The sequence below is a fragment of the Tachypleus tridentatus genome, chromosome 3, assembly GCF_004210375.1.
Source record: "Tachypleus tridentatus isolate NWPU-2018 chromosome 3, ASM421037v1, whole genome shotgun sequence".
Taxonomy (NCBI): Eukaryota; Metazoa; Arthropoda; class Merostomata; order Xiphosura; family Limulidae; genus Tachypleus; species Tachypleus tridentatus.
The window spans coordinates 10,905,754-10,929,510 of record NC_134827.1 but is presented as its reverse complement, the minus strand read 5'-3'; the positions used below and the strand labels follow the sequence as shown (position 1 = coordinate 10,929,510).

At 31.8% G+C, this 23,757-nt stretch overlaps 2 protein-coding genes and 1 long non-coding RNA gene across 10 annotated transcripts in view; 1 reads left to right on the top strand and 2 right to left on the bottom strand.

Annotated features, from left to right (window-relative positions):
- LOC143246347 (uncharacterized) overlaps positions 1–314 on the bottom strand; it is a 99,642-nt gene extending 99,328 nt beyond the window's left edge. For both annotated transcript variants that reach the window (XM_076492909.1, XM_076492911.1), the window contains exon 1: positions 143–314. In XM_076492909.1, coding sequence (XP_076349024.1) covers positions 143–263 — 121 coding nt within the window. In that variant the 5' untranslated portion in view covers positions 264–314. The remainder of the gene's footprint in view (positions 1–142) is intronic.
- LOC143246351 (uncharacterized) overlaps positions 1–22,630 on the top strand; it is a 30,353-nt gene extending 7,723 nt beyond the window's left edge. The window contains exons 2-4 of the long non-coding RNA XR_013025921.1: positions 13,547–13,595; positions 20,332–20,745; positions 21,985–22,630. This is a non-coding gene — a long non-coding RNA (uncharacterized LOC143246351). The remainder of the gene's footprint in view (positions 1–13,546; positions 13,596–20,331; positions 20,746–21,984) is intronic.
- The window catches only part of LOC143246349 (GATOR2 complex protein MIOS-A-like), a 39,503-nt gene continuing 19,053 nt past the window's right edge, over positions 3,308–23,757 (bottom strand). For 3 of the 7 annotated variants that reach the window (XM_076492917.1, XM_076492919.1, XM_076492921.1), the window contains 4 exons: positions 17,059–17,236; positions 14,991–15,102; positions 14,403–14,502; positions 10,481–11,827 (listed from right to left, as the gene is read on the bottom strand). In XM_076492917.1, the coding sequence (XP_076349032.1) occupies positions 11,731–11,827; positions 14,403–14,502; positions 14,991–15,102; positions 17,059–17,236 (487 nt within the window). In that variant the 3' untranslated portion in view covers positions 10,481–11,730. Of the gene's footprint in view, positions 7,642–7,867; positions 8,031–10,480; positions 11,828–14,402; positions 14,503–14,990; positions 15,103–17,058; positions 17,237–23,757 lie in introns of those variants that run through there. The other 4 variants (XM_076492922.1, XM_076492923.1, XM_076492918.1 and 1 more) reach the window with 3 other exon arrangements.

Below are 23,757 nucleotides of genomic sequence, written 5' to 3'. Positions count from 1 at the left end.
CTTTGATTAATCGCTTTAAAAAAATCATTACTTAAACATTTTAATCTGAACTCAACCATAATTTAAATACCATTCTAGTATATTATTCAGATAAAGCAAAACTATTAAGAGATAAAAATTATTATGTAATTTCCACACTTACTTTTAGTTTCAGGTTTATTTAGAACGCGTCCATGTTTCCTGAAACATTTACAATTTATTTTGTACAGGATTACTAATGGAAAACTCAAAACGTCAATAAATACTTCCAGTACTGAACGCATAATGTTTTCTTGGTCACCTTACTCCGTCTTTACTCAACTTAAACGAATATTTATTTTCAGTTCAGTAAGTAAACTAATCACTGCCCTCGATAAAGATGAATCACATGACACGTCATATTTGGCCTTGATTTTAATGACTCCCTCTTTCAACACAGCGATATCATATCAGTGACTTGTTATTTTTCTGGGGGTTGTAATACCAGTCTTTCAACTACCTGAAGATTCAGAAGAGCAGAATGTGAACTTATTTAAAAGATTTGCATAATGTTTCGTTTCCAGTTCAAAGGTGTGCATTCACAAACAGATTAGTGCCCTTCATGGCCAGGTAGTTAAGACACTTGACCCATAATTTGAGAGCCACGGGTTCGAATCCCTATCACACCAAACATGCTCGCCCTTTCAGCAGTGGGGTCGTTATAATGTTCGAGTCAATCCAACTATTCGTAGGTAAAAGAGTCCAAGAGTTGGTGGTGGGTGGTGATGACTAGCTGTCTTCCATGTAGTCTCACACTGCAAAATTAGGGACGGCTAGCGCAGATAGCCCTCGTGTATCCTTGCCCGAAATTCAAAACTTACAAAAATATTATTATTATAAAACTATATGAACATTTAATGTTTGATATTTATAATTGTCAATTATAAAATGCTGATTGGTTGTGATTTTATCTCCCATTTAAAACAAACCAGTGTCGATTCTTGGTTTATTTATTTATTGAAAAATCGTTTTATTGTATGAAAGACTTTCTTGGTACGAGATAAAAACTAGAATATACATAGGTTATATCGGTCTGAAATAATTACTCGAACGACATCAACTTTTTCTGTTAAAATATACTTTGTTTTCTTTTAATTAGTCGGTTATTCTGAAATTGTAACTGAAATGTGTTTTTCTATAAAGTTTAATTAGTTCGCAAAAAAGCCAAATACAGATCATAAATAAAATTACATGTTACTATCATTTGGATGAGCGTAGTAAGTCAGATTTCAATTATTATTTGATTCAGCAAAATAATTTTGCGCCCCCCTCTAATTACGACTATCGCCATAATTGGTTAGTTTGGAAAAATCTTAAAAATTGGCAAGATATCACAAGATAGGTGTCCTGTTTTGAATTTCGCGCAAAGCTACATGAGGGCTATCTGCGTTAGCCGTCCATAATATTGCAGTGTAAGCCTAAAGAGAAGGCAGCTAGTCATCACCACCCACTGCCAACTCTTGAGCTACTCTTTTACCAACGAATAGTGTATCTAGTTTGATGGTGGCCTTTCTCCTCTCTCTCTGTGTTTATTATTATTGTATTTTTTTTCATTTATTTATTTTCATATTTAAAATATATTTTGATCGGGGAGGGATGTTTAGGACTATCTTCATCATGTATGAGGTACCTGTCTAACACGAATAATAATTCCTTTTCATCAGTTTTTTTTTATCAAAATACGCTATTGTACTATGAAGGAATCTATCTGGTATGTTTGAATATTTGTGTATGAATTTAGATTATGTAGTTCTGGGAACTCTGAATACTGTTGTGAAGATTTGTTTTGTATTGTTTGTAGTTTGGTTTTGATTACTTTGTCACTTAATACAGTAAACCTGTATGTAACTGATCGTATTGGTTTTGTTTTGAATTTCGCCCAAAGCTACTCGAGAGCTATCTGCACTAACCGTCCCTAATTTAGTAGTGTAAGACTAGAGGGAAGGCAGCGTCATCATCATCACCCACCGCCGACTCTTGGACTACTCTTTTACCAACGAATAGTGTGAATAATCGTCACATTATTACACCTCCACGGCTGAAAGGGCGAGTATGTTTGGTTTGACGTAGATTTGAACCCGCAACCCTCGGATTACGGGTCGAGTACATTAACCACCGGACCCACTGGCCAGAATAAACCATTACTTGCTTATGTGAATCGAAATTGTTCTTTTCTGAATATCACAACTTTAGGTGTTATAACTCAATATAAACAACGAAACGACACCTGCAGAAATTATCACGAAGTAGATGATAAAATCGATTGACATGGATCCAAGTTCTGTTGATTTAATTGTTTTCTGCTTTGAAATATGTATTTAATTTTTCAGTATTTTAACGTAATTTTATTATAAATATCCAATTGTTGCTATTTGAGTAAAATTAAAATATTATGTTTCAAACTATATTCAGTTACTAAACCATAAATCAACCACTTGGTGAAGCGCCTTTGTATATTTCAACAAATATATTACTGATCAAAGCAAATGGCTAGGCACATAACTACATGTGATCGATAATTTAGAAAAGCTGAACAGCAATATGTATTTCTGCAGACTTACAGGTTTTGATACATGATTAGACATATGTTTAATTGTATTGTTATCAACTGCTAACCTGTGGTGTCGTGTGCTTAGTTCAAGTTCACTTCACTTATAAATATGCATACAAGTTTCGTACAAGTTATCTTGTTTACTTCAAATACAGACTTAAATTCTTTTGTTTCTTGCTTTCAGTGTTACAATGTGTTTATTTATAGTCCTAGTACAGTGTCACTACGGTTTGGTTCTCGTTTAGTTTTAATCAAATTACAGCAGCTCTGAATTGAATTGCAAATACAACTACAGTTTATCACCAATGTTAGAGTCTATTTAGCTTAAATTTATGTCCAGGCCTCTGTCTGAGACAAGAGCTAATCTATTGATAAGATGAATCTCCACCTAAAGGCGAGATGAGAGCAACATTATGGCAAAGAAATCTTTGGATATAGGATCAATGGCCAAAACAAATTATATCTGCAAACTGTACCAGATTGTACCGCATATACTGGATTGTTTATGTTACGTATTATAATTTATTTCGAACGAGTATCCCATTTATTATGTTACATATGTTAACGAATTACTATTTCAAATAACTGGATATTTAAATTTGAATTTATAAGTTAATAAAATGTTAATATTATTAAATTTATATTTCCAACAAAACTGGTACCCACAATTTCCTTTTTTTAACACAAATATATTTTAATGTACAAATATAAACACTATACAATTTACAGTGACGATTGTTACAAATAGTTTGCAAAATAATGATTTACATACAACAGTTTTACAAACTTAAAAACAATAATGAGTCTTATCCGGCAAGCCTGGCATGCAGAGGTGATTAAGGAGCTCGACTCGTAATTTAAGGATCGCGGGTTGGAATTCCCGTCACACCAAACATGCTCGCCCTTTCAATCGTGGGGTCGTCGTGTTGTGGTGATCAATCCCACTATTCGTAGTTAAAGAGTAACACAAAAGTTGACGGTGGGTTCTGATGACCAGCTGCATTTCCTCTAGTCTCACACTGCTAAATTAGGGATTGCTAGCACAGATAGCCCTCGTGTAGCATTGCGCGAAGTTAAAAACAAACAGACAATAATATAAGCGGGTATATCAGGCACTTGCAACCATCCACAACATGCAGCAGAAATCAAACGATGTAAACCAGGTATTTCAATAGCCAGTATCAAGCGTCTACCCAAAAGCAGTGTCATTGTTCGAGGACAAAAGGCCGCTGACCTCAACAAACGCGTTCACACCAGGAAATATCAATATACACCTACCAGAAAACAAACCACAGCCCAAATTGGTCGTAATTCGCGAAATTCACTATTCAAAAACCACAAAAACATATAGCAAGCACTTGACGAACAAAAAATACCTCACACTAAAGTTGAAAGAATAATTTCGAAACTAACACAAAACTCAACAAACTTAATAAGAGTAGATACAAAACAAAACTACAATATATATATGTATGTAAAAAATGGCTCGTTTAGGTTGAGAAAATTTTTTACGTAGAGGAATGAACACGTTTACATAGAAAGAAAGAGGTAACTGACCAGAAGCTGACCACATGTTTGAAAGGAATTGTGTAACTAAGTGCCGGGATGTAGAGGGCGGTGTTAGATGTTTGAATATATAATTTTATATTATTATTTATTTTATTATTTTTAATATAAGTATAAAGGTGTTCCTTTGTATTGGTTTATTTTGGGTTTAAGTTGTTGTATAAGTAAGGCTTCTTTAATTTTGCGTTTGTTTCTTTATTTAGTATTTGAGTGTTTTCCATGGTTATGTTGTGTTTATTTGACTTGCGGTGTTCGAAAACGTGTGAAGGTGAATTTTTATGTTCTTTGAATCTGGTTTCCATTTTTCTACTTGTTTCTCCAATATAGAAGTCGTGGCAGTTATCACATTGTATTTTATAAATAATGTTCGTGTGGTGTTTGTCAGTGTAACCTTTACATAGTATAGACCTTAGTTTTGTGCCTGGTTTTTGAATAAATTTGGTATTAACTGGAATGTCATATTTTGTTACTAGTTTTTGCCAAATGTTGGTTATTTGTCTGCTGATGTCAGGAATATATGGTATGCAGCAGTATATGGTTTGGTGATTTTCTGATTGGTGAGATATATTTACTTTTGTCGATTGATTTTGCTTTCTGTCTGAGTGTGTGCGTATAATGTTTTCTGAGGTTTGTGGAGGAAACTTATTGATGTTGATGAAGTATTGTTTTATTTTGTCTAATTCATCGTTAATTTTATCTGGTAAGCATAGTTTTATGGCTGTGTTTATTTGGTTTCTTAGTATGTTGAGTTTTTGTTTTGTTTCATGTGCTGAGTCCCAAGGAATGTATAGTCCAGTATGGGTGATTTTTCGGTGAATTTCTGTTTTGAATTGTGTATCGGTTTTTGTAATTTTGAGGTTAAGAAATGATATTTGATTGCTTTCTTCTTGTTCACATATGAAGTTGATGTTGGGATGTGTAGCGTTAATGTGATTGAAAAAATTAAGTTTGTGTTCTGTAGATGTGAATCCCGCAACCGTGCCATCTACATATCTGTACCAGTATAGTGGTGGATGTAATGCTGTGTTAACTGCTTGTGTTTCAACTTGCGTCATAAAAATATTGGCTAGAACTGGTGATACTGGGTTACCCATGCTTAGACCATTTGTTTGTATGTAGTTAGGGTTGTTGAACATGAAGTTTGTCTTTATCGTGGTTAATTCTATGAGGGTTGCTAATTGGTTGCTGGGAATGTCTATAGATGGGTTAGAGTCTCGGATATAGAGTTCTGAGGCTATCTTGCAGGCTTCAGCGGTTGGAATTTCTGTAAAGAAGGATATAACATCGAAACTGGCCATTAAGGCTTTATGATTAAGTTGATTCAGATTACACTTGAAATTAAAAGAGTCTTTGATGAATGAGCTGGCTGATGTTACATATTTGGAGAATGCCCATGCCATGTATTTACCAAGATTGTAATTAAACGATTCATATGTGAGCATTATTGGTCGTAATGGACAATCTGGTTTATGAGGTTTGGGGATGCCGTATATTTGTGGTGTGCGTGAGTCGGTTTTGCGTAGGTAGGAATAAAGTGTTTCTGAAATTGTTTTTTTTTCATTTTTGTGTTTTGTTTAGCTGCGTTTCGTGTCTATGTTAGATTAGTGTGTGTTGGTTTAAATTTGTTAGTGTCTGACAGGATGTTCTTCATTTTTGGATGTATTCATTATGACTATAGCGTTACCTTTATCTGCTTTTAGAATTATGTTTTTGTCTTGTTTTAGGTTTTTAATGGAATTAATGTTTCTTTTTGTAAGATTGTTTTTAGCTTTCTGTTTTGTGAAATTATGTTAATAGTTTTGTCAGAAAATTTTTTGAAAAAATCGTTCAAGATGTTGTTTTTAGGTGTTTCTGGAAAATATTAATTTTTAATTTTACCTGAGAAGTTTGGCTGTTGGATGTCAATAAAATTGTCTAAGTTGTCTTCTTTTTGTTGGTTGTTTTCTTGTTTTTGTTTTCTGTGGAAAGTATCACAAGTCTCCTGGCTAGATCTTTTAAACAAGTTTTGATTTCTAAGGTTGGAATATACCTAGGTGCTATTGCGAAGTTTAGTCCTTTGTTGAGTAGATATATCTCGTCTGTGTTTAATTGTCAGTCGGATCTGTTAATTATGAGGTTAATCAACGGTTTGTCGTGGTGTTATTTCTGTTGTTTGCATCTTAGTTTTCCTAGTTTTTTGTTGTAGGATATCTTTTTGTTTCTGTCATTCCTAGTGTTAATGTTTCGTTGTATAAGTCCGTAAATTTCTGGTTTAATGCAGCATGCCAGTTGATGGTCAAAGTTCCTTTTTTGTTTTTGTAAGTCATGTAGTTCTTTGTATTTCGTGTTCAACATGGCTTTAAGTAGTTTCTTCTGTAAATTTTGGATAATGTTTGTGTATTTATTAAATTTTTGATAGTTTTAACTTTACAAAATTAGAACATATTATACCTGATAAACAACTCTGTCATTTTATGGTATCAGAGATACCAAGTAGAGCAATTAAAAACACTAACAATTGTAGTTACACAATGCTACAACCGCTAAAGATATGATCATATATCTGCGGTTTGTCTAGGAACACCGACGTGCTGTGAATGTGACGATGAGCAACATCTATGTGTAAAAAGGAATAAGAAAAACCTAAATGTTGCAACTGTGGAGAAAACACACAAAGCGAACTACAAAGGTTGCAAGAAATAAAAAAAAAAAAATAAAACAACGCATATATGAAATAAAAAAATCAAAACCAACTGAAAACGACTCAACAAATACAAATATACAACAAACAAACACGGCTACTACATCAGGTACAGCAACATATGCACAAAAGCTCAAGGAAAACAACACACAACAAAAATCACAAACAAAACAAAAACAACCAACCAATACAGCAAACAACAATACACAGAAACTTCATAAAAACACATACGTAACAAACCCCCTAATAAAATAACACTCATGACATAAAAGAAAGAACAAACGACGCAACAAGTTTAATAGTAAAAATAATAAAAAATATCTTCACATATTTCATTGCAGAATATACAAAACCAACCCAAACCAAAAACTGCATTCATATAATTATAAGTATTGCAAAGAAACACATAATACCATACATACCACAATTAATAACAACAATCACTGGACACCTACTAAAACAGTGGTTCTCAACCTTTCCTGACTTGCGGCACACTACGACAATCCGAAAATTTTCGCGGCACACCTGGAAGGCCACAGAGAACCTCAGCATAAAGTGAACTATTTCTTTAAATGAATATATATATTATTTTCAAGATAAGATACAGTTGAATTGTAACTGTGGATAACTCGTATGAAGCAGTTTCTTAGTCTTATTTTATGTTTCACGACTGTTCACCCACAAACTGTGAATACAGTATCGTTCTCTTCTTTACAACATCAAATATCAAAGTCGGATGGTCAGTTATTATTTCCAACATGTTGATAGCATTTTTCTTCAGTTTTATAAAAGCATTCCTCAGGTTCCCTCATCTCAGTGGTAAAATCTGGGAACAGATTGATGGAGAAGTTAAGGATTTTGTCTTAGCTCCTATTATAACAAATATTCTTTTATGTTTTTACAAAAACCAATGATTAAGGAAATTCCCAAATGAATCCAAATCCTCTTATTACAAAAGTTTTGTCTATAACACCTAAATAAACTGATAACTTTCTAATCTGTTTAAACCATGATAATACTAAATTTACTCTCGAATACAAGGAAAAACATTACATACTTGTTCGTTTGTTCTAGAGGATTGGGCTAACTTCTGTTTCCACAGTAGATAATCGAACCAAGGATAATTGTGTTTTAAGTTCGTGAACTTACAACCGTCCCATCCGGGGACAAATAATACACACGTGTCGAATAAGGAAAGTGTGTTCACAAACGTATCTAAACAGGATTATATAATATTTTCATAACTTTAGACCTTTGATTTACAAAGAAATTAAAACTTTAATTGTGTTCTTAAATTAGTGAGTGATAATGAGGTGTTTCCCTTGTATAAATGCTTTCACGTATCTCAACGTGAAAGGATTATCCACAACACCTTGGAAATAATGAATTAACACCCTACTTTATATGTTACCAGTAAACACAAGTATAACGTGAAATCGAAAATTGGGTAAGTGTTTTAAAGAAACTATCTGCAAATACAACGTAACTGTATCTTTAAAGCAGAGGTTTTCTGTGGTATGTCCCTGAGCATGTTTAATTTGCAGACTTCTATACATTGGTTTCATCGTCAAAAGGCTGCAAAAGAGATACAAATAATTTTTTCTAACAAATACTGGGATTGACCGTTACGTTATAACTCCCCACCGCTGAAAGGGCGAGCATGTTTGGTGTGACAGGGATTCGAACTCGCGATTCTCAGATTACAAGTCGAGCGCCTTAACCACCTGGCCATGCCGGGCCAAGTGCAGCAGGGAATCACTACATTTGTTTTTCAATCTTTACACAGTATTTGCTACTGTCAGTGTTACCAAAGTAAAAAATAAAGCCATGACTATACACTTATAAGCAGTGCGATTTGCAATAATTTAATTATGCTTATATAACACAAAGAAAACAAATAGCATTTGTGTTTCCTAAGTTGAATACCAGTACTGATAACTCCTGGTAGAAATGAAAAAAAATTACTCGTTCCTAAAATAAATGTTTTACTGCACACGGCTCCTGCCTATTACTACTTACTACTTGCAAGACAAATGGCAATAGACACATCAATAATTTAACTACAGGATGACAAAAAGTTACAGCAGATTGCTGCCAATTAATGTGAGTTTGTTTATTTTCATTTACTTGCTCAAAGCTTTGCAAGAAATTTCTGAAAGGTTTGAGGTTTTTTTTTGTTTCAATAACGAAACGCGAACGATATACCAGCAGAATTACATTCTGACATGCCAAAGAGTGGGCCACCCTCAACGCACAGACTATTAGAAATGCATCATCGTAAAATAGACGATTTCCATTATGTACACATACACAGAGAAACACGTGTGTGTGTTTCTGTTTATACACTTTTTAGGCCTGTCAAGTTCGTAGCAGCGTATGTTATATTTGACCTATAATGAGAATAAGCGTTTACATTATACCAAGGAACAGGCGGAAACAAAAAACAACAATAAAAAAAACTGTACCAGTCAAATTATTTATGATCCAAACATTCTATCAGTTCTGGTGTCCTTGTATCAAACTTGTATTAATGCACCATACAGAAGATTTAAAAGAAGAACCTTAAAACTGCATTAATAAACAACACATCATTATTATTCTGTTGATAATATTCCAAAACCTTGATCTCGTTATGCCCAACACAGAGTTTTATTTGGAACATCGTAAAACTGCATTATTTAAAGCACACATTTACTTCCTGTATGATTTGTATAATCCCTTTAGTGCAAAAAATAACAAACAAAACAGTGGGTCAAAAGTAAATTTACAGACTTTGAACACCTAACACTACGGTTCGATGACCTTGGATAGAGCGCATCCGTATCCTATTGTGTTGTGTTGTGAAGAAAAAAAGAGTATTTAATGAACCAGGATTGTGGTTTCATAGTGCCTTTACCAACAAATCAATCACACAGAAATAAATTAGTGTTACATCACTGAATTCACTGGTACATCTTTGTAGGGAAGGACTAGTACACCTTTCATCCTGTTTCAGGTATGTGATGACTGAGTCAAAGGTATAATTGGAAAAATCATGGTGAATCTTGTAATCAGTTGGCCATAGCTGAACTATTACTTATTACACGATTTATCTGGACATTCTTTTGTTTGCCACTGTCATTCATTATGTGAAACATCTTTGTCTTAAAAATTCCAAATCGCTCATCTGAACAAATCTTTATGATCCAAATGAATGAATATTTTGCATCTAGATGCTCTACTAACATGCTCTTTATAAAATCAGTGTTACTTTATATTGGTTGTTTGTCACATAACTTGCTGGTTTACATAATAATAAAAACCTCACCCTAAAAACCGAGGCTCCATACTAATGACGAGCAGCAGAGGTAACATATAACGTAACTTCGTGATTAAAAACAAACAATGTATATTTAATGCGGCATACTCTTGAGGGTCTCTCACGTTAATAGATGGGCCTTCATACCAGAAATGAGCACAACACATATGGTCAGTTGTGTAGTTTTGCACTTGAAAACAAACAAATGTATAATTAATATACAGTTTTCTCTACCATACCTAAAAAAAAAACATTTATACTTATTTTTGAATAATACTAAATTAACTAAATATTAATGATCAACTGCATAGAGATCAACTTTATAATCTAAATTTTCTTTGAAATTTAACTATTTTCAGAATGAGCTGCACCTCGTTTTACCATTATTTACTTTGTAATAATTAAAATCAGGCTTATCAAAATTCTTTATGTAAGGAACACAGATGTAAACTGTGAATGAGGCAAATTATTGGAAGAGATTTCTTTTGAGTCTAGTGTATTTTTCTTGTAGCAAAGCCACATCAGGTTATCTACTGTGTCCACCGAGGGGAATCGATCTCCTACGGTTATCCTCGTTAATCCTTTGACTTACTACTCTCCCAGCAGTGGACTTGAGCTTACTGACAAAGATATCTAAATCAAAGCATCAGATTACCAATTTATGCACGCTCATGGATAATGTGTAAAAAGTAATACAGCTGTACGGTTATCTCATTCTTAGTCAATTTTTTTTTGAGAAATGAGTAATATCATTTGTATTTTCTGATTATATAAATTTTTATTTGTTTTTTAATTTTGCGCAAAGTTCCAGGAGGGCTATCCATTCCTAATTTAGCAATGTAAGACTAGAAGAATGGCTGCTAGTCATCATCACTCACTGCCAAGTGTTGGATTATTCTTTTACCAACGAATAGTGGGATTGACCATCTCATTATAACGCCCCCACCGCTGAAAGGACGCGCATGTTTGGTGGGACGGGAATTCGATTGTTTTTGAATTTCATGCAAAGATACTCCAGGGCTATCTGTGCAATCTGTTCCTAATTTAGCAGTGTAAGACTCGAGGAAAGGCAGCTAGTCATCACCATCCACCGTCAACTCCTGGGCTACTCTTTTACCAACGAATGGTGGGAATAACTGTCGCATTATAACGCTCCCACGGCTGATTGACTTTGTAAAACTCACCTTTATATGTCTATGTAACTAAGGTATGCTTTTTCATAAGAGTGGTATACAAATATGATAAATATAAGTAATACTAACAAATCATGGTGAAATCCTAGTAAATTTCTGGTTTTGTCTTAGCTGAATAAAAATGTTTTATTAACTATATCAGTTTATACATTGTTTGATACAAATACATAATCACAGAATGCATGAAAGTTATACATTAACGTAGCAAACTACAAAATTTTGTGAACAGAAATTCCTGTTATTGCAAGTAATGGTATTTACATCCATAAATAATTTTTTATATGTAAAATAAGAAAAAAATAATAATTTTGTTGGCATACACACATCTGTATAAACACACTAAAATTGTATTAATAACAAACAGCACTCACAAATTTAATGATACTTGCAACTCACATCATTATATGGTCCAGCATATCGTCAGTTAAGTATATTTGTCAATAGCATTTGCTACATTGGCTACAGCATCAAGTGACATGCACTTACGACTACAGGCAGTCACAGGACACTCTGTGTGGTCCCTAAGTAGAGAATTAAATCATTATGTCTTGTTGTGTACATTACAAAATTTCATATTGCACATGTAAAGTCATTCAATAATGTCTGATAACAAAGGTATTTGAGTTTATACAATTTTCTAATAAGCTTTGATATTCGATACCTTTATTAAAACATATAAAGCTTCTTTGTTTCGTATTTTAGGAATATGAAGTACTTTCATTGTCACACAAACAACTGTATACCTGTAGTTTAGTAATGAGCAAAGTATACATCTAAATACTTAAAACCTGACACTGAACCAATACTTAAACTATTAACAATTACACAAGGATGCTTTTTAAAATTAGAAAGTGTTCATCTGCTCACATTAACTACTCCACTGTGAGCAACTTTTATAGTGAAGAAATATTAAAAAATTATTAAAAACTATACATTCATTCTATAACTCTTCACATCATAACACAATAGTAGAAACAGCCTAACGAAATATTTTATATTTCTTGCAACATTCTTTGATATATCTCTGCTAACTTAAGAATTAATTACTTTCAGCATTCTATCATACTTATAGAAACCATTTAAGCAACAAATTGCTCATGGACCCATGTCATGTTGGCTAAGAATCTTTAATACAAAAATACACAAATAAAAGTGCCAGCAACACTGCAATTACTACTAGTTTCCACATTTATTTTACATATAACAAGTTATTTCATTGTGATGTCTCATTCAGTTCTTTATAATGATTGTCCTAAGAGACAAAACTTAAAACTTGTTTAATATGATGTAATACAGTGATATCACAGGTAGTTAATTGTATACAAATAGGTTTGCAACTTGTGGGTAAAAGTTTTGGTGAATGATTCATAACAACAATATTTTCTAAATGGACTACACAATTATAATATTTTGGCCTGTAGAGAAACAAGTCAAACAAACATTCAAAAGGTTTTTAGCTTCAAATTAAAGAATGATTTGAATGTCTTATTAAAAACTTTAAAAAATAGAACAAATGTTTTATTATGAGTTAGATCAATATCATTATAATGACATTTTAAAATATGAAATGTTATCATTTTTTAAGTAAAAGTTATCTTATAAACTTGACAAAACAACTTTTGAGCTTAGAAATTATACTCTTACTTATAGAAATCAATGTCACTTTAAAAAGTATTAACACACTTGATACATCTATCTTGCTGATAATTTGAACAAAATGAAGTATCACTTTTCATAAGACTACAACTTTAGACTAACCTTTGAACTAATTTATATAAAAATGTATTAGCATTTTGCCTTCGTATGATTCACAGGAAATAATGTCACAATTAATCAAGATACAGTGATCTAGCTTGAGGAAATTTAAAAATATCTTAACAGGGCATCAAAAATCTAAAATTAACTAGTCAGATAAATAAGTACAGGAATAAGAACAGGAACATTTGAGATAAAAGTTTTGATATGTATCCCAAAAGTGACATAAACAAAAACATTATAGTTTTAAGGTTAATTAGGAACATCTATGAAAGTTTAACAGGTTGAATATCTCATAATGCTAGTTGATACAATACATGTATAGATATTGATGCTGCAACACAATACCTATATAGATAGATGTTTCACCAATGATTTGTTACAAAGTTTGAAAGTCTTGTCTGTAACTTATTTTCTATACAGATATTTTTGATATTATCTTACTTAAGTACTTCACATTTTACATCGTTTTTTCAATTTCTCAGGTTTCATCAGCTAAAAGGCAGTTGGAAAGAAAAGTAAAATTAAAGAAAGGTAATATCCATTTGTCTACTTTGTTATTGTTATCACATTGTATAATGTTGGATGGTGTATAAACACACTTTTAGAGTGATCCGAACATCTACCAATCAGGAAAGGGTTAAAAAGTTATTCATAATTTAAGTAAACAAAAAAAACATTTAAATTTCCAATGACTGCTTATTTATTATGCATGACTGGTGACCATGTACTTGTGAAAGAAAGCATTGCAATAAAACATACCACTACTATTTTTAAATCCTCAAATACAATTAGTATTACCCAAAATTATCTATCTCCTGTGATATTTCCTTCAAACATCAGAAACTGCAAATCAACTAGTGCCCAGTTTTAACTTATCAAACTTTGAAGTGAGCAATCACTTACCTTGTTGCCTCCTTTTTACACCTGATAGTGAACCATTAATGATCTATACCTACCTTTTTAAAACCCGATAAAAAAAATCAGCAATTGGCCTGCCATTCGTATAACCTGGACTGGAGAATGAATGACCTGGCCAACCATTTTCAAACACTACACTGACAATTAATGACCTAGCCTACCTCTTTCAAATAATACATAGAAGATTTGATGACCTAGGCTATGTTGTTCAACCATCAGAATGATTATGTAATGACACAGCTTGTTTGTTTCAAGTGATAAAGAATTAGAGTCCTGAACTTCCTACATCAAACATTCAAATAATTACCTAGTTTACTCTTTTCAAATGCTAAACTGAATACAAAGAAATAAAGTGCACACTTCTGAACTGACAATCTCACAGAGATATGAGTAACAGAGGTAAAAAAATACACTAATTACTTGAACCATTCTATAAGGTGAGCTGCATAACCACCATGTCGGCATGTCTGACACCAAGTGAACCAACTAGAAAATTTTGAAAGCTTGTTTTCAACTTTATCTGCAATGAATAACATTACTTTCAATACATTTGTCACACATAAAAGCAACAGGTAACTTGTAGAATTCAGAGTAAATTGTAACTAGTAACTTCAATAAAAGAAAAAACAATTAATAATTCGACATTATATCATAATAACTATAAAAATAAAACAAATTTACTAGTTTAAACAACCAGTGGAATAAGAAATAAGTAAAATATTTCATCTTATATTAGTATTACTCAAGATAAAGTGCCAATGAATAATAATAAAAAAATTATTTTAAGAAATTAAAGCTATTTAATATTTGTATTATTTTAAAAAATAAAAGTTGAAATCATCAGTATTTATGAATGTTGAACATTCATATTGTAATTATTTAACTGATGAAAACATTTATTCACTAAGCACAGATTCAAATTTATTAAACTATACATTAACATAATACTTATCAATTTAATGAAAATGGCATAATGTAACAGGACAAAACTAGATAAAAATGAAGTACCTAATATTTGTTCAGAACCTTTGTTCCAGTAAACACCTGCTGGTGTTTCCATGTTTGTTAAACACAGAGCACATCGTGGAAGTGGCTTTCTGCACCCAGGACAGCTGGTCATCTAATTATCAAACATAAAAAGATTGGCTGTAGCATAATAAGAAACAGTCATTAATGCTGTAGAACACTAACAAATTGGCAGTGATAGAGAAATAATTTAGACTTTTTAATATGGCTACAGTGTTCATACATTTTACAATCCAGGAGCAAAGAGTAGATATTTATTTAGTAAATGTATGAAATAACTTGAAAAAAAACAACAACTCTACAATAGAAAAAGAACATCACACATTGCTGTCACTCAACTTTATTTTTAAATACTTAGAGCAAAATTACAGATTATAAAAAAGCACTACCATTAAAACAATAACAACAAGTGTTTACTTCTTAAAATTCAACTATCTCCACATACAGAAGCTTTGCGAAAATTCTTACTCTCTTTCCTGCAAAGACAATGAAATGACAGTGAATGAAAGAAGAAACTGTGACTAAAAATATTTCTTTTAACACATTAAGGCAGAATAAACTAATAATCTATTATAACACAAAAATAACTGTGGGGATAAAATACACGTGTACAATTAAATAGCTTAAACATGCTAAGCAGAAGAGCTCAAAATAAGCTTGCTTATCACTGATTGCTCAGTGCTGTATTTAATGACAAATAAACAGAGTGGAATTAATCACACTAGGCATAAATATAAATATATTATTTACCACATCATTAAAGGTAAAACACGACACTTGACTAAAATTTTTTAAACACAACTACTGTTGATGGAAACCAAATTTTAATAGTACATAATATTTTCCCTCTTGTGAGACATCTTCATTCTCAAAGATATAAACCTGAGAGTTGACCATCTCATATATTCTACATGTTTTGATATCTTACCACATCATCATTATGAATGCAATGTTTAGGAAAAGGTAATAGCTAAACACCTTATTAAACAATCTCATGACCAAAATCAAATTTATAAATTCATCATTATGCAAAAGATTAGCATGTAAGTTTCATTGTATTTTGAGACTTAAGCAGTCATTTTAAAACATTTATTTTGTACCATTAAACATTAGTTTCCTTCAACAACTGATTTATATCTTCAATAAATAAGGTTGTCAAATTAGTCTTAACATCCTAGAGAATAAAAAAAAATTATACATATATTCTCAATGCACATTTAGTACAAAAAACCCGAAAATCATGTTACTTAGGTGTTAGTATAAAGTCAGAACAAGAAAGCTCTTGAAATAAGAAAACAGTTTAAGAAATTGATCTATGAAATATTCGATGATAAAGTTTTTTAGACTTAAGATGTTTACAAGCCAATTTTTTCATCATTGAAAAATAAAAAAATTAGATTTTCATGCTTGATATTTTTAATGTATTGTTAGTTTCAAAACTAAACAATGAACAGTCTGTCCTCTGTCTACCACAAGGTATTGTAATTTTAGTGTTATATGCCTTCAGACTTATGATTAATATAGTAATACTAAAATGTTAACTATTACTGCTAAACTTGTTAGACAATTTTCTCCCCATACATGTTTAAACACAAGATAAGGATACCATTATTTGCAAAATTGAGAGGAACGCCTCAAACTCTTTATAAGCTACCTAAAAATTGGCAAACATTTGAGAAATAAACCTTGATAAGTTTTAGAAAAGATGGTCTACTTCAGGAATTGAGTGTTGATTAATATTGGAAGTTAAGATAATTAATCTTAACTGATATCATCAACAAACTACTGCAGTACTGAATTTATTAGATACAATTTGTTATCAGGTAGTTTTAAATGAGAAAGGACATTGTGTAACATCTCCTTGAATACCTATTTCACACTTAGATGCTAATAAGCTTGAACCAGTAGCTGATATCAAATCTGACTCATCATACTAGTTAGTATAAAATAAATTACACAAATAAACTAAATATAAACTGAATTAATATTCTATTTCTAGGATGTATCTCCTTTTCCTACACTTATTTTAGAAAGCCACTGTTTATTTTACCTTTGACTTGTTTCCAACTGGGAAGTTAAAGCAACCATATGTATATGCTCCCTGACTTTGACCCGAATGCTGCATGCGAGATATAACTGATTTCCCACAAAAATTGCAACTGACAAATACTTGCTGAGGTGGCACTGTAGATGGGTTTACTTTACACCACTGAACATCAAAAAGAGCCCTGGAAGAATCAGTAAACACACTGTGTTTTAGATCAACTGGTGTAAAAGAAAATGCCAAATACAGCAACATAATGAAACCTTTTCAGGCTTAACAAAAGTAAATATCATTTTATAATAACTGCAAAAAATTATTGTAAATCAAATCCAGCACAAAATATGCATTTTTTTTACTTCTGGTTCTAAAGGCCAAAAACATTTAACATCAGACTACCACACTAAATTTTATCAGACATTCTAAAGCCCTGTATGATTAAGATTTTATAAATTCTCATGTCTGGAAACATACAATATACCTCACATTAGCAAATTAGCACAAGTACAACCATAATATTTTAAATTAAAAAAACGTTACTTTTTTTTAACTCACAGGAACATCCACTAAAGAATATCTTATCATATAGTTAGAGCAAGTTACACTCTATTAAAATGATTTAGAAGAACTTGTTTTTTCCATAGATATAATCAACTTGTTGAAATTATTCATGGAAGGTTTTCTGCACTTGGATCTTTTTTGAGTTAGAATGTGAGAAACACCTAAAATGTTAAAAAATATTTTACACAATTTCAATTCTAGTTTCACAGGTACCTTAATAACTTACAATCAAGTGTTAGTCACATGAACTCCTATTCCAAAGCATCTAGTTAAAATTTTTTGGTTTGCTTGGTTTGGTTTTTTATGGCACAAAGCAACTAGGCTATCTGTGCCAATATTTTTGTGCAAGGGCTTTCCTTTAACTCTATATATCACGTTTTTAGACGACTATTACAAATTAAAAAACGGGAAAACAAGGGCTCACTTGTATGTGCAATTGTATTAAGACTGCATAGAATGTTTATATTGCAAGAAACAGTTTCAAAACTATCCTCAATATGGATTGTAAATGGTAAAAATTCAAGTACAAAGATCAAGAATAGTAAGATTATAACTGAACAAGATAATACACGGCCTAACCTATGAAGCAAAGCAATAAAATAGCACCAGTCAAAATATGACTAAAGTTCAATGTTAGATCACAAGAACTAGGAGCAATAAGAAGTTCACAACAGAACTCAAAAATACAAACTACTATGTGAAACATACTTAAGCAGAAATATAGAAAATTAAAATTAATAAAAAAATATATATAAAAGGCTCTACTCCAGCTTTGTCGTGTGTAATTTTCTTAAAACCTGCTTGAAATATTCAAACTGAATGTGCCTTGGAATTAGGAAATAAGTTACACTAAGAGAAAAGGTTATGAATAAATTAGGTATTCACTGGGTAAATAAACACATTCCATTTCAGTCACATGATCACCACTGCAGTGCACAGTTTGGCAAAGTAATTATTCTCTCTTAACACTTTTTGTTGTGAGAACACAGAAAATAAATTGAATCATTCAGAAATACAAAAAATGTATCCTGTCTTGTGATTAAAATAAATGATGTAACATCAAAACAACACTTGGCTAGTATGGAACAAATTAATAGGATGTGATTTTTTTTTTTAAATTTAAGGATGTAAGGTTAGTGATTGATGGTTAGAACAGCAACATAAATGCACTCATGACAGGAAGATTACCCAATTCAAGGTCTTCCATTCAGTCAGAGATGATGATGGCCTATAACCAGGGGTGTAGATTTTTTACACCCAATGGGAGGGGATGAGTTTTTCAACCACTTATGTGGACTGTTCAATTTGCAAATTGGTAACCTCTGATTACATGAACCTGAAAGCTGTAAACATGCAGTCACAGAGTAATCTTGTTGCCACAATACTTGCATGTATACTTAGGCCTACTGACACTTAGATCGAAATGCTTAGAAGCACGGCTATACTAAAGATGTACATTTAGGCTACTGAAAAAGCCTACATCTAGGCCTAATTATGTAATTCGATTGGTAAGAACACGAGAATCTCAAGAACAAACACACAATTTGTAGGCCTGTGATGCAATAAAAGAATTCAACAGACCCAACTGTAGGGGGGGGGATGACTATATGCACCATACCCCCCACCTAAAATGAAGAGATGATGTATACCCCACATTGCCCCAAGGATCTACGCCCCTGCCTCAAACTGATATAATCCTTGCTTAATAGACAGTACATTATGTCAGGCTCACAATCTCTAAGATTTTGCCTGAATGGTGCAGGCAAATAATCTTGTTTGCATAGCAATAAAATGACAAAATGGATGTGGTAACTAATATTATATAAATTGTTTCATCTAGAGTTCAGTTCATCCTGTAAGCATGTCCCAAAGGTTCACAACAATAAAGATAACTGATCCCTTATGCCAAAAACATTGTACAAGGCCATTCTTTCTTATAAGGAGGATTTCATTTGAATTAACGATTTATAGGTATTTCATACAAGTTGAAGCATGCAGACCTAATTTGTAACAAAATAATTATGAAAACTAAATTGTAAACAGTACAAGCACAAATAAATGTTTCATGTTATGTTAGTAGCTGAAGCTTTTATCAATTCCTAGTTATCTTATAAATCTTGACCTACTGATCTGTGTACAACCATCACTGACTGTATACTCTGGTAGTTTCAAATAAATACTATTTATAATGCAGTAATTATCTTCTGTTTGTTCCTTCTACACATGGTAGGGTGTATATATATATGTGGAAACTACTCATAACTCCAATGAATGTACCTATGCATCTGCAATGATATTATTGCAAAAAAACTGTAAACCCAGATATAGTTGCAAAAGGTGATGTCGTCCAATGAGTCAAAAGTCAATTTTTTCATTGACTCTTTCTCCTCAGGTATCTTTTCTGGAAAGTTTCAGTGTCTTACATTCAAAGTTTTATTAAACTACATTTTGTTTATTAGTATAGGATAAAATCTTAGCTAACAATCCATGTTTTTGCAGTATACACGTTTTAAGTTTCTAATTCTACAAAGGAATATTAAAACAAAACCCTGAATTTCTCCTTGTATGAAACATATGACATTTTCTCTAGGCATCTTGTATTCTCTATTTTTCCACCACCCCTTGAAAGAGTATGAAATTAAACATAAATTACTCACCATAGTATCTTTACTGCTATGACAAATCATATTTTTTATAGTCTTCAATTTTATTTAATTACAGAGCTGTCAATAGAAAATCAGATAATGAGGAAATGACAGACCGCATTAACAAGCCAGTCTGGAGAGAATGATAAATCTGGAAGGAATGGATTAGCATGGTAAGCACAGGTGTAGCAAAGACTACAGTACTGGATGGCTGTAAGTTCAAGAAAATTGATACATAAGGACTTACTCTGACCTAAAGATTCCTGGTGATGGACCCATGCACCTCAAAGCATGCATTTGTAAACAGATATAAATCTGAATAAAGAGGAGGAAGAAGCAGGAACAACAAATAGTTGGGAAAAAACCTGGTTATTGAAGGGGAACAGGTGAGATAGCTTATTGGGTGAGGAGATTCTGAACCATCTCTGAGAGACATTGACAATCAATGGGATCCTGAATTGAAAAGAAGGAAACAGGTACAGGAGACAAGGTAAATGTGGCATTATCTTTTGAATATATGCTTCAAAATTCAACAAAAGGGCAATTATAATGGGATAGAATTAAGATAATTCTAAAGAAAACTGGGTAATTTATAAAGTATACCCTCTTTGTGAAACAATTGTATATAAAACTTAAATTAGTTCAGAAAAAAAGAAGCATGTCTGAGTGCAAGCATTGCCAAATTACAAGTGATAGTTCAGAAGAGGGACATGCATTATATGAGTATACTGTGCTCTTACTGGTGGAGAGGTGACATGATGATTTACATGAAACATACTGGAATCACTTGATTCCAACAGATGTGAAGAAAATGTTCATGTATAGGGGCAACAATAAATGAGAACAGCTAATCTGATAAACAAATGCAAGTACCATAATGGAAATCAAAATTAGTTTTCATGTTAGACAGTGAACATTCCAAAAAACAAAACAACAATAACTCATGATATATCTTTAATGTAGAAAAAATTTAATTTCTAATTAAAAAAGCTTTATATTTTGGATACAAAATCAATATACTGCTTACTAATAATCTTAAATTTCATGAAGATATGCTTACATCATCAAAAATTACAGTATGACTATTCTCATGGAAAATCTGGTAGCTAAGGGCTGAATTAATTCCTCTCCACCTTGTGCAAATTACCTCTAAGGTGCCACAGTCTTTAGCTATCTAGGAGCTCTCGATAACTTCATCCAGAGCTGAGCCTGTTGATCTTGATTTATTAAACTTGGCATGGCCTGTAACACAACTAAACTAGCTGTCTGAACATCTCCTGTCAAGTCCACATACCGCTGAAGTAACTTTCTTTAGTATCTGGATAGCTCATTTCATCTTTAGTGTAAAAATAGCTATTGCTGCAGCCTGTGAATACTGTCTGTCTAGTTCTAATCTATTTCAATAGAAAACACTAAAGTAGAATGTACGTTCAAAGTCAATGTTCCTTTTAAAAAGTAATCCAGATATTTTCCCAATAATGTTTCTAATTCTTGGTCAAGATTTTCAGGCAGTACAAGTCACCAATTGTAAGAAAAGTAACATATTTTTAAACACTTTCCTTTCCAAGTATATTAAAGAATACAGAAATAATGGTTAGAAATATCAAGTTGATTGTGAATAATTGTGTTCAACTAAATTTATGATAAATATTAGAAACTGAAAAAAAAACACCCTAATTTTCTTGTGAAATTATAAATACAAAATAACATTTTACTTCTATATTTACAGCAATGTGGAATGACAGAGATGCTGCAGAAGTACATGTACATGAGCTACTTTTTTACAACCTGCATAAAAAGTAACAAATCTCAAAGTTATTTTGGAATTGTGTTGTTATTCAAACTACTGGGAATAACATTTCTTTTAGTGTAATACTAATCATTCTTTGAGAAGTTTACTCAATGTGCTCCCAACATGCCATGTACCATAACATACTTAGTAACCATGTCCATTTCCTGTCATTATATGTGGTACAAAAGCTAATACAAACTTAATGTTTTACTAATTATATAATTTATTTATGAACAAAAACTTTGTAGTTTAGATTAGACCTTTTTCTAGGATTTTTTCCAGTTTTTTTGTTTTTAAGAATAGTCTGGTATTCACTAGGCATTTGTGAAATATCAAATACCTTTAGCATAAAGCTGTGAGTGCATTATATATTATGAACTAATATCTGTAACATTAATTACATAAATTATTTGTTATTAAAACCTTTGACCACCCTTATGCTACCATGTAAAGAAATAATGTTTCACACCAAGTAAAGCTTCACACATAGAGAAGGATTCTAAAAGTAACTCTTAGGATGAGAAGGAATTATATCTGGAAGGGTTCATAAGATGCTCTGAACATGGCTAGATATGGGAAACATACTGCCTGGAATTATTAATGCTGGTATATTCAATGAATTTGACCACATCAGAGTGTGAATTTTAAATCTTAAAAAAAAACAGTCGCTTATTAAGAAAAAAAAGGAAATTAATAACACCAACTATAGAACATAACTGAATTACAAACCTAGGAATGTTAAGTAAACTGCATTTCTGTAGTTAAATAAAAAGGCAAATTACTTTTCCAGTACCATGACAGTTAATGTGCTTCTCAATTTCATGAGATAATATATACATTATTTTCACTTTATCTAGCTCCCATATACACATTCACACAGATTTATATATTTATAATACATTTAATAAAGTATTAAGCTTTAACCCTCAAATAATAAATCAAAATCTGAGCGAGAAATAATAATGTATCCCAATTTAAACTAGAACTTCCAAAGGAATAACTGATTACCCACCCAAATATTTGTTTCATGCAAGTTTCTCCAATACAGAAAGAGTAATGATAGCATTTTGTTATTTTACAGTACTCAGCTGTAAAAAGGTGGCAGGAATAGCATGATCAGTAATGGAAAAATAAAAAGATATAAGGAAAAAAGAAACTGGCATGCAGTTACGCTTAATGCATTTATTTTTAATATGTTGGCCACAGATGATATGATAAGCTTGGTCACAATGATACACATACACTACACTTGAATCACCAACAACTGATTATTAATATTATAACATCCATATCCATATATACTGAACAGTTAATACTTTAAGTTGTCAAAGCAATTATAGATTTGTACTCGGTTCTTCTCTGAAGCCATAAACCAGTAAAATATCCATTTCTGCTATAAGATTTACATGAAATATGTTGTGACCTTATAACTACTTGAAAAGCTTAAACTACAATCATTTAACATAATAGTGTCATTTGTCCAAATGACAGTTACTCAGCAAAGACTGCAGTATATTGAAAAATATAATGACTTAATTTGATTATTCTTGAAAACATCAGAAAGGAAAACATCAGCTAAAGGAGAATAATTTTTCTAGATACACAGGAATGTATATATTAAATATATATATATGTATATATATTAATACTTGTCTGTTACAAACAATCCTGTAGATGTGAGTACAATTGGTTTTGTTTTTTTTCAGTTAA